This window comes from Anolis carolinensis, unplaced genomic scaffold, assembly GCF_035594765.1.
Source record: "Anolis carolinensis isolate JA03-04 unplaced genomic scaffold, rAnoCar3.1.pri scaffold_7, whole genome shotgun sequence".
In the NCBI taxonomy this organism is placed as follows: Eukaryota; Metazoa; Chordata; class Lepidosauria; order Squamata; family Dactyloidae; genus Anolis; species Anolis carolinensis.
Window position 1 is genome coordinate 21,048,148 of NW_026943818.1, and position 16,095 is coordinate 21,064,242.

At 45.2% G+C, this 16,095-nt stretch overlaps 1 protein-coding gene across 1 annotated transcript in view; it reads left to right on the forward strand.

Annotated features, from left to right (window-relative positions):
• ssh2 (slingshot protein phosphatase 2) overlaps positions 1 to 16,095 on the forward strand; it is a 69,926-nt gene that overhangs the window by 13,893 nt on the left and 39,938 nt on the right. The window contains exon 2 of the mRNA XM_062959263.1: positions 6,832 to 6,875. Within this exon, the coding sequence (XP_062815333.1) occupies positions 6,832 to 6,875 (44 nt within the window). The remainder of the gene's footprint in view (positions 1 to 6,831; positions 6,876 to 16,095) is intronic.

Here is a 16,095-nt window from a genome sequence, read left to right on the forward strand (position 1 = left end):
TGTGGTGAGCCGCTTTGAGGGGGAAATAGAATGGGTCAGTGAAATATTGTGAGAATTAGGCTGTCTGGGGATGCTGGGAGTGATGACCCACCCTGTCCAGAGATTGTTAACTGATTGAAGGATGCAACTAGTGATTTCCAGGTGTCTCGTGTGATTATTATTTCTGGTTTTTAAAATTGGCAACCCACTTTTCTTCTAGGACAGGATCCAGATTGGTTTACAATATATATTTTAAATTTTTGTAATTCTGTCTCCGACCGAACCCGCTTCCTTACCTTTTTCCTAAGCGTACATCCCAGCCCTGCGCAGGATCTAACCAACCGGATCTCGGCGTAGGCGTTTTCTCCCCTTTGCGTGTACAGACGGTTTTAAGTGGATAAAACCCTGCAGAGAGAAAGCGGAATCCTTTAAAAAGATTGAGAACGCGGGTGACGCGGAGGCTGATTACAGCGGTGACCCGATCCCTCCTCGTCACCTGCATCCGAGGAGTGGAATTTGTGCACGCTTCTCCTGCACAGCAGTGGCAAGCCTGCTTTTGGGGCTGTCGCCAGAAGGTTTGCTGCCCGAGGCAAAGATGGCAGGTCTCTGTGTAGGAATGCGAAATGGACTGGCGGTTGAAACAACAAACACCACCCTCACTGTTTGAAAATCCCAACTTCATGGTCAGACCTCAGCTGGAGTAATACCGTACTTTTGGGCCTCATTGTTCAAGAAAGGCAGGAAGAGGGAAGGAGAAGCAGGCATCTTTGGCATTGCTGGATATACAAAACTTTTGTGTGCAGTGCATTTTCTGTCCAATGTCCAAAGGGACATTTTCTTTTATGCCTGACCCTCAAACATCTACCTGAAGAAGAGGCTGGGCTTTAGGGAGAATTTTAAGTGGTACTTTTATATCCTTCTTGAGTCGGCACATCGAAGCGTTTCAGAGCCATGACCCAAAGCATGTTGGGAGTTCCCCTGCCACATTTGGTCTCGGCTTGGTGATATAACAAGAACATCTGGTTTGAGTGGGCACTGGCTGCCCCTTCCTCCCCGGCCCCCCTCTGCCCTGCGTTCAACTGTCGTCAATGGGCCCAAATCCCCCGCACAGATTACGGGATTGGCTGGGTAGGGATCTGTTACCAAGGCCAAGCTGGAGAAGTTGACTTTTCGCGCCTGGCTTTCCCGAGTGGGCGTCAGGCTCCAGGGATTGGGAAGGGAGAGCAGATGGTGGTGCAAACGCAGGTGGGATTACGCCTCCCCTGCCCCACTTTTCCGGGGACTTTGGACAGAAGGCACACAGCTCTCCTCTCCACTTCTTTCAAGATCCGTGCTCCCTCTTGGTACCTTTTGCTTGTATTTGTGGGTGCTGCCTTGAATCTGCATCGTGTTGTGACTCTTCATTCCCCACTTTTCCTGTCTCCCAAATGACTAATGTGCAAGCATTAGGGTGGTTTCTGAGGGGCGCAGATTTATCCTGACTCCATGTCTGGATGTGAACCTTAGTCTCCTGAGTCCCTGTTCCAATATTCAAACGATTTCCCCATGCTGGCTCTGCTCAGTCCTGCAGCTTAAAGCGGTTGCTCTCCTATCTTGAGGGTTCAACCGGCGCTTTGTTCCCATGTCTCTGTCAAGGGGGTTCTCTTTCTCTTTCCCCACTCCTTCCTTTTTTCATTCTTCAAGTGCATTATGCCGTCTGCTAGGGCTCTCCACCTGGCTGCCGTTGCTTGGATACCTGGCTCTCTTTGTGAGTCTAGCAAAGCCAGGGAGAAGGAGTGACTGGCTTTTTCGAAGAAGAAATTATGCCGCGGGTTTCTCAACCTTGACGTGTTCATAACATTTCACGCCTCGTAGGCTTTTTTTGGTCCCCTCCCAACCCCTGGATGTAAAAGTGGTGGCACTGAGAGTGAAAATACAGGATTTGTGCAGGACTCTGCTGGTGCTTCAGTCCTTCTCATCCTTTGTCTAACTTTGCTGCTCTTGGACACTGCCTGGTTTTGGAGGACTACTCCATACTTCAGTTCTTCTTCTCTGTAACAAACTGGGACGAAAACCCTTCCAAATTCAGAGGAGAGAGAATTCTGAATTTGCAAATGCAGTGCAAAGGTGGAGCAACATTGTGAGGATTTGTCTTATATTGAAAGTGTAAAGATGCCTCACTCGGGGTTCAGAGAAAATAACCCTGGTGGCATGGAAGCCCTATTTGTTTCCAATGCTGCCTCGCTGACCCAAATATGCTAATTTTCTGTTGCAGCCGAGTCACAGGAACACAGAATGTGTGTGCGAATAAGCACATGTGTGTGCCGCTTATGTCGGCAGTCCGCGAATGCCCCCAGCTGTCACTTTTTAGAATGAGGCGGGAGCCATTTGTCACGGAGCTAGTGGCATTTGCCAACTGCTTGCCCTCCAGAAGGGCTGCTCTGTAATTCCGGAGTTGTTAAGGCTGACAGCTGGTTCTCTTTTCTGCCGAAGGAAAAGGCTTGCAGGTGATGATATTATCAAGCTCAGTGCCTTCAGACAAAGCAATCTCACTGGCAGGCTTCCTGTCCAAACAGGAAGTGGCCATTGTGCTCCGAGGAACTTCATGCGGGAAGCTCCAGCAGGAAGCCACCCAATAAAAAATGAACTGCGAGGTCTGAGTCTGTCTGGATGAAGGCAAAGGGTTTCCAGAGGCATCAAAGAACCCCTTGCCAATAATGGCGGATGAGGAGGTGCCAGGTTTGAGAAACTGGATGCGGCTATCCCTCCCTCTTTCTGTTCCTCTGTGTTGGTAATAGTCTTGGACAGCAGTGGCTCCCAAAGTGACCCATTTAATCGGATGTCAAATGGGTGTATTATTGCCCCAACCTTATTTTCCATCTTCATTGCTATGATATTTCATCTTATTGATGGGAAGCTTCCCGCTGGAGTGGAAATCATCTATCAGACAGATGGCAAGCTATTTAATCTCAGCAGACTGAAAGCCAAAACCAAGGTCACAACATCTGTTCTAGAATTCCAATATGCCAATGATAACATAGTCTGTGCGCATTCAGAAGAAGACCTACAAGCCACTCTAAACACCATTGCAGAAGCATACGAGAAGCTTGGCCTTTCATTGAACATCAAGAAAACCAGAATGCTTTCCCAGTAGTCACCAGCCAATCCTTCTGCAATATCAGAACTACAGCTTAATGGTGCAACATTAGAAAATGTTGACCATTTGCTCTGCCTTAGCAGCCACCTCTCCATAAAAGTCAACATTGACGCTAAAATACAACATTGCCTAAGCTCTATGAATGCAGCATTTTTCCAAATGAATCAGTGAGTGTTTTAGGATCGGGAGATCAAGGTGCTTGTTGATAAAGCTATTCCTCCCAACCCTGTTATACACCTGTGAAATGTGGACTTTCTACAGACATCACACTCAAATGCTGGAACGATTCCATCCGCATTGCCTCCGAAAAATCCTGCAAATCTCTTGGAAGATAGGCGAACAAATGTCAGCATGTTGGAAGAAGCAAAGACCACCAGCAGTGAAGCGATGTTTCTACGCCATCAACTCCGCTGGACTGGCCACGTTGTCCGAATGCCTGATCACCATTTCTTTCTTTTCAAGGAAGAGAGAACTCCATCCTCATCGAGGTCCCTTGGCTGGCCTTTTCATGTGGGTTTTGCTGCACTTATAACTTGAGACAGTGGTTTCGGGACCTGCCAAAACCTGAGGCAAGGATATCCAAAACTCCCAGTTTCTCAGAAACCTGAGTCCTGCGCAAAGGTCAGCCATGAGATTTTGTTTAAGAAAGGAAAACCAGGGCTATGAAGTCAGTACGCACCTCTGTTTTTCTCCTCTCTGCCTCCGACTCCTTCATAAATGGCACATGTATATTTGCAATAACAAACCTAGAGCCTAATGACCCTCAAGGCACCAGATCCAGGCTAATCCTGGAATCTAAGATCAGTCCTGGTTAGTCTTGGATGGAAAACCACTAGAGGTGCTGGAGGGTCTGTTTGAGAAAGATTTTAGTCCCCAGAATTAAAATTTCCAGGCTTTGTGCTTGTTCGCAGTGTGTGTGTTTGAGTTGGAACCTCCAATGTGAACCTGGTTTCCCCTTCAAACCAAACATGGGGCGTCCCATGTGTCAGGCGGAGAGGGGATCCTATTCAGCTGGATTACAGTCTTCTCTTAGTTGGCCTCTGCTTCCCTCTTGTGGCATACTTTTAAACATTCGTCCAAAGCCAAGTGTCTGTTTCATCGGAGTATATGAAAACTTGTATGAGAAATTAATTTTTCTCCTTTCGTTCTCAGAGGCTATAAAACCTTCCAGAAGTGGTTTTTCTGTGGACCTTAAATGGTCAGCTTCCTAGGATCTGACCCTCTTGGTTTGGAAAACTCCATCTGACCTCTTATCTTTCTGTGACCTTTCTGGCATCAAGGTGGCCTTTGAAGATCAAGATAATGAAAATCATGTGCTTAGTCTATGGCTGAAAAAGCCTTTTGGGGCTTGGATAGTTCTGTTTTTGCATCTGTCCTTTGAACTATGTCCCATTGCATATCCTATACTGAAAAAGATCTTATCTGAGTAATTGGGAAGAGGTTGAACTTTACAGACTGTTGCTGTGTGCCTTTGAGCCTTGAAGGCAGCTATTGCAGTGCTTCCTTGGTAAGATTTCTCCAGAAGACGTTTGCCATTGCCTTCCTCAAGGGCTGAGAGAGTGTGATTGGACCAAAGTCGCCCATGTTCATCATATATCTGTATTTAGGTAGGGTCCAAGTTTGTCTTTCCTCTGATCGTTTGGTTTGCGCAGCTCTCTCTATCCTTCTGTTCTTTGCTTTTTGGCCTCAGAGCTACTTTCCCAACATCTTCAGCCTAAAACAGCAGAGAAGGGGAAATTTGGGAGAAAAATAGATAGACTGTAGTACAGAATCCAAGGGGCTGAAAAAGTAGAAGTCCGGAGTATAAGCTGGTGGGTTCACACGTCATTTTTGCCTCCCCTTTTTGGCTGGCAAACGGACACATTCCAACACCTTGCTTGCCTTGGCATAGAGAAAAGGGAAAGATTCCTAGCTCACCATCCTTATTTTTTTAATGCACAAATGTTGGACATCTGGGGCTTGTTTTGCTTCTTCTTTTAAATTTTCATGCTTTTTAGTCTAAAACAACAACCGCACTCAGATGCGCCTTGGCTGTTCCTCAGTCTTTTGGGAGAGAGAAACATAAATTGGCTCTCCAAGCCGGCATCCCAATGGAAAGCAGCTGCATTTCGGCGCTGGGTTTGTGACCCCGTTTGACTCTTCCATGGGTTTTATTTGCACGTAGCCCAAAATCAGAATTACTTTGGTATTTGGGGTGATGGAAGGTATCTATTTGCTTTGGTTTTTGCTGTCTTCTTGCTTCCTGCCTGATTGTATTCTTTTGTGTATTTTATGTATTTATTTATTTAGCGCATTAATACCCCGCCCTTCTCTCCCCGCAGGGGATTCAAACGGCTTACATATTTAGGCAACAATTCGATGCCAAAAATGTACAACCAATAAAATAAACATGTACATTTTTATTGTGTCAGAAGCGACTTGAGAAGACACTGCAAGTCGCTTCTGGTGTGAGAGAATTGGCCGTCTACAGAGACGTTGCCAGTCTTCAAAGGCAACCACACATAGAGCGTGTTGCAGGAATCTAAATACAGTAGAGTCTCACCTATCCAACACTCGCTTATCCAACGTTCTGGATTATCCAATGCATTTTTGTAGTCAATGTTTTCAATACATTATGATATTTTGGTGCTAAATTCGTAAATACAGTAATTACTTCATAGCATTACTGCGTATTGAACTACTTTTTCTGTCAAATTTGTTGTATAACATGATGTTTTGGTGCTTAATTTGTAAAATCATAATCTAATTTGATTTTTAATAGGCTTTTCCTTAATCCCTCCTTATTATCAAACATATTCGTTTATCCAACATTCTGCCTGCCCTTTATGTTGGATAAGTGAGACTCTACTGTATAATATTACTATATGATATAATTTCTATATAATAGTGACCATAATATTTTATGCCAGCTTCCAAGGTTTTGCTTGATCAACATTCCCTCCAAACGTTGCTTTATGTCTCAATCAAAAAAATAAATGTGCGAAAATATTAATAATATCTGTTATTCCTGGTTCCTCATTCCCCAGTGGTTGGGAATGTTTGGTATTGCAATCTAACTGTATTTGGAACCCATGTGGCTCTTTCCACATGCCTTTTCACAGATAAGCTGTGTTCTCTCCCTTTCTCCCATCCCACTGTGTTTTGTTTAAACACTCTTCTGAAGTGGAACGGGCCTTAATTTCGTAACGGAAGAAAAATGTGCACACCATCTCATGCAAATGGAGTGCCGTATTCCAGGCAGACAAATCTATGCTGAAGATGTTTCTCTGGGCCATGTTTTGCCGACTTTCTTGGATTTTTCCTTTTCCCATTAAAGAGATACATATGTATGTGTGTGTGCTAAATTATTTCTTTACTCACATGTTTACATCCTTTGCGTACTGCCATTCAAGCTTCCTTTGACTCTTTCCAGACTTGCCAGAAGGGGGCATTCAAATGTCTTGGAATCTCCAGCTCGGGTGACTTGAGACTGCTTTTCCTAATTTAGTGTCCCTCCTGGGCTTGGGAGGATGATGGGTATTGTTCTCCAAGGTTGAGATGTGTCTTGTTTGCTTTCTCCCTTGTTTATTTAGAAATGGGCACTAGATTGACCATTTGATCTATGCACTCGATTGAATGGCCTCTTTGATAGATTAGGGGACATTTTTGTGCGTGTTCTCCTCCTCCATAAGTATTTTAACCTTCTCTCTTTCTCCCCTTTCCTCTTGTGTTTCCAGGAGGCGGACAGTGGCGAAGATGACCCCCGTTTCCAGCCCAGAAGGTGAGTGGACGTCGTCCGGGCTTATATCTATGTTGGCTCCTTTTTGCTTGTGTCTGCAGTCTTTTAGGCAAGAAGTCACTTTCAGTCCCTTTAGAGCCAGGGAAAGGGGTCTTTCCAGGGCCTAACATAACCCAGGAATATCGGAAACCTGTTGAAATTCCTGACCACAAAGCAATGTTTCTGATCTTTCCTATTAATTATTTGTTACGAGTATTGTTGTGTGTCTGATTCTGGAAACAGATGGAAGGAATAGACGCCCATCTATCCTGGTTTTCTCTCTCTGCCTCTCCGTTGCGAAACTGGGAAAGGAAATGTGGATCCCCCCGCCTTCTTTCCGGCGTGCCTTGTTTGTGTGTGCCTTTGTGCATAGGATGCCAGGGTTTCGGCATATTTAAAATGCTTTCTCGGCATGGGAAAGCTGGACAGGGTGACCTCCCGGCCTGCGATTTCCTCTTGCAGAGCTGGGATCAGGAAAGAAGGGAAGGGGCTCCGAAGGTTTGTTTTAGAAAACTGTAAGGAGTAAGATGGTTGCTTTCTTCCACAACCCTGGGCCTTTGCTTTGCAGGACAAGCAACTTCCCATGTTTCCTTGTAGGTTTCATGGCAGCCCTGTGGTAGGGTTGCCTTGGCATGATTTGGCCTGAGAGGGCTTGCCTTTGCTTCTCCCTGAAGCTTAGAGAGTGTGGCTCTGCAAAGAGGAGCGGGGATTCAAATCCTATCCCAGTCCCAACACTCAAACCACAAAATGAGATCTGGAACACTGAGAATATTGGAAGTAAATGGGTCTCAATCTGGCTCAAAATATGGGCAAATCCAGTTCATCATAATTACTACTATTATTTGGTACACAACAAGATTAATACACAGCAAACAAGATCACTATGCTGGTTGTTGTACTGGATCATACGTCAGACACTCAAGTGTTTAGGACTATGTGATGTATTGGCTGATAATGCATTTAGAGATTACTAGGGTGGCCTTTTGGTGCTGACCAGAGGGTAATTTTGTCAGCGCCACTTGTTTTCAAGTGCTGGCCAAGGTCTTTAGGCACTGCACCCAGTGTGCCAATCACCACTGGAACCACCTTTACTGGCTTGTGCCAGAGTCTTTGCAGTTCGATCTTTAAATCCTTTAAATAATAATAATAATACTAGTGTTATAATTTATATAGATATATAGTATTATCATTATTATATTATTATTATATTGTCATATTACACTGCAACAAAATTGGAAACATGTTCTGTTATTATTATTATTATTATTGACATAAAGACTTAATATGACACAGCAAACGAGTTATATATGCTGGATTTCGTATCACAAAATCACAAGTCAAACACTTCCCAAGTGTTGTTATTGTTGTTGTTGTTGTTGTTGTTGTTGTTATTATTATTATTATTATTATATCCTAAAGGGTCATCCAGTCCAACTCCATTCTGCCAGGCTAAAGCAGCCCTGAAAGAGGCCCATCCAGCCTCTGTTTGAAGACATCCAAAGGATGTGTTGTCAAAGGCTTTCATGGCCAGAATCACTGGGTTGCTGTGAGTGTTCCAGGCTGTCTGGCCATGTTCCAAAAGCATTATCTCCTGACATTTTGCCCACATCTATGATAGGCATCCTCCAAGGTGGTGAAGTCTGTTGGAAACGAGGGTTTATGTATCTGTGGAATGTCCAGGCCAAAGTGTGGTTTGATTTCCTCCCTATTTCGTAAAAGGAAGAGACCTTCAAAGGCCTTTTGCGCGGTAGCTGCCTCCTCTCTCCTTCCTTGTGTTCCCTTTTATCAGAGCAGGGCATCTGGCCGCTTTTGCTCAACCAGGTCCAGCCTGCTTTTCCTCCTTTGCCGGGAAGGGGCTCAAGGTTAAAACACCTCCCCTTTCGATCAGAGATCCCCCTCCAACACACACTTCCCATTTAACTACAGTTACTATATTTACTGTTGGTCTCTCTAGTTTGAATCACAACTCCCATTAGCTTCAGCCAAATGATCACGGGAGCTGGCATCCAATGAGAACTCTTGGCAAGGCAGTCCAGAGATCCCCATGCCCTGTATCTTCAAAGTGACTGCAAGTCCCATGATCCCTCACCACAAGCCGTGGATAATGGGAGTTGTAGTCCCATGGCATTCAAACAGAGAGAGGCATGGACAGACTTCAGTAGGCTTTTAGGAATTGTTTGAAGGATTGGGGATAGTTTGGCACTCTGCACATGCACAGAGGCTGTGTATTTCAGATTGGGGGCAGATTTGCATTTTTCACATGCACAGAGGGTGTCTGTTTCAGATTGGGGACAGGTTTGCACTCTGCACATGCACAGAGGCTGTCTATTTCAGATTGGGGACAGATTTGTGCTCTGCACATGCACAGAGGCTGTGTATTTCAGATTGGGGACAGATTTGCACTCTGCACATGCACAGAGGCTGTGTATTTCAGATTGGGGACAGATTTGCATTTTGCACATGCACAGAGGTTGTCTATTTCAGATTGGGGACAGACTTGCATTTTGCACATGCACAGAGGTTGTCTATTTCAGATTGGGAACAGATTTGCACTCTGCACATGCACAGAGGCTGTCTATTTCAGATTGTGATAGGCAGATTTCTAGTGTATATAGAATAGAGAGGAATTTAGCCCTCTGGGCCAAGGAAGGAAATGCTTGGCCTCTGGAAAAGATGAGGCATGAGGATCCTTTCCAACCACACTGTGCATTGATTCTGCACTTGCAAGCCTTCCTGGAGCCGGGAAGGGGGCGTGTTTAGCTCTAGGAGGCGGCGCTGTACTAGGCCCCGCCCCTCCCTCTTGTGCAGGCGGCGTGGGTGGGGTTAGGCCCCGCCCCTTTCAGCCGGTCAAGCGGGTAAAGGCCCCGCCCACCTTTCCCTCCTCCTCGTGGCCCTCTCCGCGCCTGCGCCCTGAAGCCGGGACTTGGAGAAGGGAAGGCATTAGGCAAGAAAGCCAAAGGAGGAGAGAGACCCTTGGCCATGCGCCTCTCCCTGCTGCCTGCCTCCCCCCAAAATGATCCCCTACTTCTCTAGCGACGCCATCATCTCCCAGAACGCCATCAACCAGATGTGAGTAGAAAAAAAACCAATGAGGGGTCCCTTCTTTTGAGAAGCCCCCCAAGTGGTCCAAGACTTTCCAAAGGGAAAGAAATGCCCAGGGAAACGAGCAAAAACGGTTATTTCCTCCCTTTCTCCAACCAAAACTCCTTTGGCTTTCTTTCCCTTCCCTCTCCTCCTTAATTTCCTCCCCTTTTCTGTTTTTGCCAACTTTCCCTGGAGTCATTTCGGGACACAAAGGCAAAAGGGGGAGCGGATTGAGAAAGAGTCCCCGGGCTTGCGTGTGTTTTGTTTCTTTCTGAGTTATTATATATTATTTTATTATTTATTTATTATGTATTGTATATTTTAATTATTTTATAATATATCATTATTATTATAGAGTGAGTCTCACTTATCCAAGCTAAACGGGCTGGCAGAAGCTTGGTTAAGCGAATATTTTGGATAATAAGGAGGGATTAAGGGAAAGCCTATTAAACATCAAATTAGGTTATGATTTTACAAATTATGCACCAAAACATGATGTTATACAACAAATTTGACAGAAAAAGTAGTTCAATATGCAGTAATGTTATGTTGTAATTACTGTGTTTACGAATTTAGCAACAAAATATTACGATATATTGCAAACATTGACTTCAAAAATGGCTTGGATAATCCAGAGTCTTGGATAAACGAGTCTTGGATAAGTGAGACTCTACTGTACTAGCTTGGGTACTTGGTGTTGCCCAGTTTAGTTGAAGAAGTCAATGTTTTAATTGTACAAAAATGCATAAGGTTGTGAGTGAACTACAACTCACATCATGCCAGGCTAACCTTGAGAAACTCCATCAATGCTAAAAAAAAATTATGTTGTGCAAGTTTGCTCTGGATGCATCATCGGTGGGGTTGAGTGTGCTCTCTGGCTGTAGGGTGAACTACAACTCCCACTCGGGTGAGCCAGTCCCCTCAAACCCCTCCAGTAGGTTGAGCTAGTCATAGGGGTTCTTTGTGCCAAGTTTGGTCCAGGTCCACCATTGGTGAAGGTCACAGTTTCCCTGGTTGTGGGTGAACTACAACTCCCAGAAAGGAAGGCCAGTTCCCCCAAACCCCTCCAGTAATCAAATTTGGGCATATCAGGTATGTGTGCCATGTTTGGTCCAGATCCATCAGTGTTTGGGTTCACAGATGTAGGTGAACTACAACTCCCCCAAATCACAGTGAATTGATTTTTTTTTGCTGGTCATGGGGGTTCTGTGTGCCAAGTTAGTTCCAGGTCCATCGTTGGTGGAATTCAAAGTGCTCTTTGATTGCAGGTGAACTATACATCCCTGTACTTACAACTCCTATAAATCATGGTGAATTCTCCCCAAATCTCTCTAGTATGTTCGGTTGCTGTTAATTTCCTCTGTTTGCTGTGTGCCATAGAAAAGAACAGGAAAGGGTTGTGGGAGAGGCAGTGTGTGGGGGGGGGGGGTATTTATTTATTTATTTCCAATATTTCTATCCCGCCCTTCTCACCCGAAGGGACTCAGGGCGGCGTACAATTGGCAGCAATTCGATGCCGATACATCATTAAAAACAACATATAAAAATATATTACAAACAATTAAATACAGTATAAAACATATGCTTAAAATCCGTTCGTCCAATATCCTCCAATTTTATCCATATAACAGTCTGGGTTGTCTTTATCATTTATTCATTATGTTATGCAAATTCCACACAAATGGAGAGAGTAAGAAACACTGGGATATCTGTGGTGGAGGAAAAACAGAAAATCTAGGAGGAAATTGTCCTATATGAAAGCCTTCACTTTGGTGATGTATGGTGTTTGGTGTTTGTGGAGGACATTGGCAGGGCTCTTGGACATGTTTAGGACGCTTGCTATAACCTGCAATGTCATTGGAGAGAGCCATTGGTGTCTCCTGAGTAGTGGGAGTTATGGGTATTTGTGGAAGTGGGAGCTTGTCTGTAGAAGTGCATACCCCAGCCACATACACAAATACATATTTTCACTTTTATTGTGTGTGTGTATATATATACAGTACTCATTTATCCAAGCTAAACGGGCCTGCAGAACCTTGGATAAGCGAATATCTCGGATAATAAGGAGGGATTAAGGAAAAGCCTATTAAACATCAAATTAGGTTATGATTTTACAAATTAAACACCAAAACATCATGTCAATACACAGTAATGTTATGTTGTAATTACTGTATTTACGAAATTAGCACCAAAATATCACGATATATTGAAAGCATTGACTACAAAAATGCCTTGGATAATCCAGAAACTTGGATAAGCGAGTCTTGGATAAGTGAGACTGTACTCTGTGTGTGTGTGTGTGTGTGTGTGTGTGTGTATATATATGACCTGATCCTCTTAGTTAATTGGGGGGGAAAAAACCTTTCCCATGTGGTTTCCCACCTTCCTTTATCAAACACTATACAGCACACAGTTTAAAGTTCTGATGGAGACTCCTCTTGTAGAGCTTTTCCAGCTGTGTCTGCGTGGCAGTCTGTTGGGAGGGCTTGGATTGGGCCAGGATAGGATAGGATGGCCCTTGGGGGCTTCTGGCAATGCTAGGATTCTTTGCGGAGAGGGCATCACATTGTAGATTCAAACAGAGAGACTGGGTTGTCAAAGGCTTTAATGGCTGGAATCACTGGGTTGCTGTGAGTTTTTCGTTCTGTATGGCCATTTTCCAGAAGCATTCTTTCCTGACGTTTTGCCCAGACAAGAAACAATCAGGGCCAATTAACATCTTCCAACAAAGGATTCTCCCAGGCATGAAGCAGCCAGACTTTGAAGCTGCAAGGCCATTCAGTGCTAATCAAGGTGGCCAATAGCAACATTCATACTTGTTTCCAACAGACAAGAGTTCTTTCTCCCACCCTGGACATTATTCCACAGGGATATAAACCCCACTTGGCTAGTTTCCAACAGACCTCACAACCTCTGAGGATTCCTTCCATAGATGTGGGTGAAACATTAGGAGAGGATGCTTCTGGAACATGGCCATACAGCCTGGAAAACTCACAGCAACCCAGAGAGGACTGGGTTCAACTCCCAGCTTTTGCCACCCAAACGGGGCCTCCTCCTCACTTGGTTGACCTTGCAGGGTTGTTGTGAGGAAGGGGAAAAACTTCCGCTGGGTGGGGCAAGATGGAAAATGGCCTGCACTCTTTCTGGTCTAGAACCCAATCTTTTCACTTGGGAGGGAAAAACCCAGTGTGAACTTGCCCTGTCCTTTGAGCGGGTGCGATCGGGTGTCTGAGCGAGATGCAGCTGTCCAGGAATAGCGCCATAGAGGGTCAGCAAAGGGTTTCCAACAGACCTCACAACCTCTGGAGATGCCTGCCATAGATGTGGGCAAAACATCGGGAGAGAATGTTTCTGGAACATGGCCAGACAGCCCGGACAACTCACAGCAACCCAACAATAATAACAACAACGTTTCCAAGCTCAGACAGGATCCTGTGCCTTCAGGGCATTTGGCTTACTCTCTGTTTATTATAATAGGCAGCTTTAATATATGGAAACTCACAGGGCAAGTCACACATTCTCAGCCTCATAAATCCCAGTGCTAGAGCTTCCTTAAGGTCAGAATGACTTGAAAGCACAGAGCAACACACACTGCTCCATTACCAAAGGGTTTTAAGTTCCTTTTGGGCTAAAACCCACATCTGGGTTTGGAAAACATCCCTCCCCCAAGGGCTCCTGCTCTTCCTGACTCACCCAGGTCCAAACAGCACTAAGGTAAAAGCTTCCTCCTCTATCTCTGCAAATGGGGAAGGCCCACCCTTTCCTTTCCTGGAGCTGGGAGATAAAACTCTCCGGTGTCGCCTGCCACTTGTAAACAAGAGATTAGCCGCATCCGAGTCACAAGGCTGGCGTGAGCTTGGCTCCTTTGTGGTGGACTTTGTGGCCAAGTAGGAGGTGGAAGTGAGGAGGGGGCCTTCTTGTTTATTTTAAACAGAAATTGATATGCATAGGGTCCAGAATCAGACCATGGTCCCTTTTCACCAAATGTCCAGAGTCTGGGGAAAGGTCTTCTTTTGGGGCTTGGGTGGGGATTCTGGGAGTGGCACTTTCTCCAAGCCCAGAATTCAGGGTTTGGTTTCAGAGACTGGCAAAACCAACTCTCAAGTCGTCCTTGCCTAAGGAAATTATGAAATTCATTGGATCTCCATCAACTGACAGGTGATTTGAAGGCACATCTACACACACAGTGGATCAAAAAATGGTTTTGGGGGGGGGGGGGGGGTAATGTATCTCTCCTGGCCAAACTACAAAATACAATGGAGTCTGCATACGAAATCCCCTGCTCTTCCTCCCCTCTATTCAGTTTTTGGGAAAATCTAAACCACTTCCAACTTGACTTTGAGTTATACAAAGCCAAGGAATCCAGGTGAGCAAACATTGCCAATTGATCCTATATTTTCACTTCCTTTCCACCTTCATTGAGCTCAAGGCAGCGTCTAAGATTCGGATTGTCTGTTCTTTCATCCTTGTTGACAGTAAGATGTATTCAGAGGGATTTCTGCCTCTTTCGAGGGAAAAAGCTTGACTTAGGTTTCATGACTGAGCGGAGATTTGAACCCTGATTGCCAGGAATCGTGATCCTTACTCCGAAGTTCTATTCAGCATCTTCACTTTTACATTGGGTATTAAAGTGGAGGGAGGAAACCTTAGCAAGCCGGGCTTGGTCAGAAACCCAATCATGGCTTCTCCAAATAGCTCGCCTTGTCCTTTGACCCGCGCGTCTGGGTTTCCTTTGTTGAGCTTGAGATCACGTGGTTTTGTGGCTGTGCGAGATTGTGTGTGTGCGAAAAGTGTTGACCTCAGCTCTTCCTGCCCTTGGCGGCAAAGCGGGGATTTTCGTGGGTTACTCTTCCCACAGGAAATGGATTGTTATAGGCTGATATTACCAATATGATGAGTACAGCCGTCACTTCCTCCAAATTCTATTTTTTTTTCCTGCTCCCCAAAATGATGCATTTCCCTCTTGAATTATTCTGGGTGTTTTTATCCATAAAAAGGGACTTTGCTTTATGAATGGGAACAGCAACCAAAGTGTCTTGTATTTAACAGCATTTACGTTCCCTCTGACTTCATTGTTTACCATCCCTGGCCACACCATGACAGGTATATATATATTTGCCAACTTCCAGGTAAGGCTGCGTCAGGATGAAGTTGGCCATAGTTCGTAGACACCAATAACAGAATGAATCACTTAGCTGCTGAACGATTTCAGGGACGCTTTTGCCGGGGTCCCTGTAACCCAGCACTGGGCTATTCTTGGCCTCCACCTGGCCCTGGTCTGAGCTCCGGTCGGCCAGCCTTGGCTCTGAACCCGCTTCCTCGGCTTTTTGTTGCTGGCCGGCCGTTGCCACAACAGGCACACACCCCCCCTCCGCACTCCTGTTTGCACAGCTCTGTGATTTTGCATTCTGTGTCTGGGCAGTTCAGGAGGAGTAGGGCGTTTGTGTATCTGTGTGTTTATTTGGGGGGGAAAGATCCGAGGTGGTGTTTGGGAACCTCCATTCTCCTTGACCTTCTCGATCAGAGAAGGAATTGCTCTATGGGTGCAAAGTGAAGGATTTTGTTTAAAATATATCAATATATTTTGAGACAAGCATCACAGAGGGGAGTGAATCTTCTATAATATGATGTCAGTTTGGCTACCAGCTCCTTTGGAGAGCTGTAGTTTGCACCTGTTTGTCCACTCAGCATTAGTTCCCTTGCTTGATATTGGGTTCACTCCTGGGGAAAGATGCATGGTTTTGTGATGCCTTACATCAAGCCATTGAGACATCTAGGATTGGAGCAGCTCTTGGGAAAGTTCCTGCTCTCAACTATAGTTCCCAATGTTCCCCAGCCAACCTGCTGGGGATTTTGTGAGCTGCAATCCAGAAAAGGAGTATTTTGAAGCTTTGTCCACAGCGGTCTGCAGTCTCTGCATTTCTCTCTATGTGTACTTTTCTGGTCTTAGCCGGAGGAGATTCCAGGATTTAAACCCTTTTGCGTGCAACACAGCTGCTCTGTCCAGGAGCTACATCTGGAAAGGAAATACTCAGTTTTCCTTTCCATCCCATCCTGCCCTCCCGCAAAAGATTTTCCTCCCTATATCTTCCAAATTTCCTGCCCATTTCTTGGGCTACAGAGAATGGCCTTGTTTGAG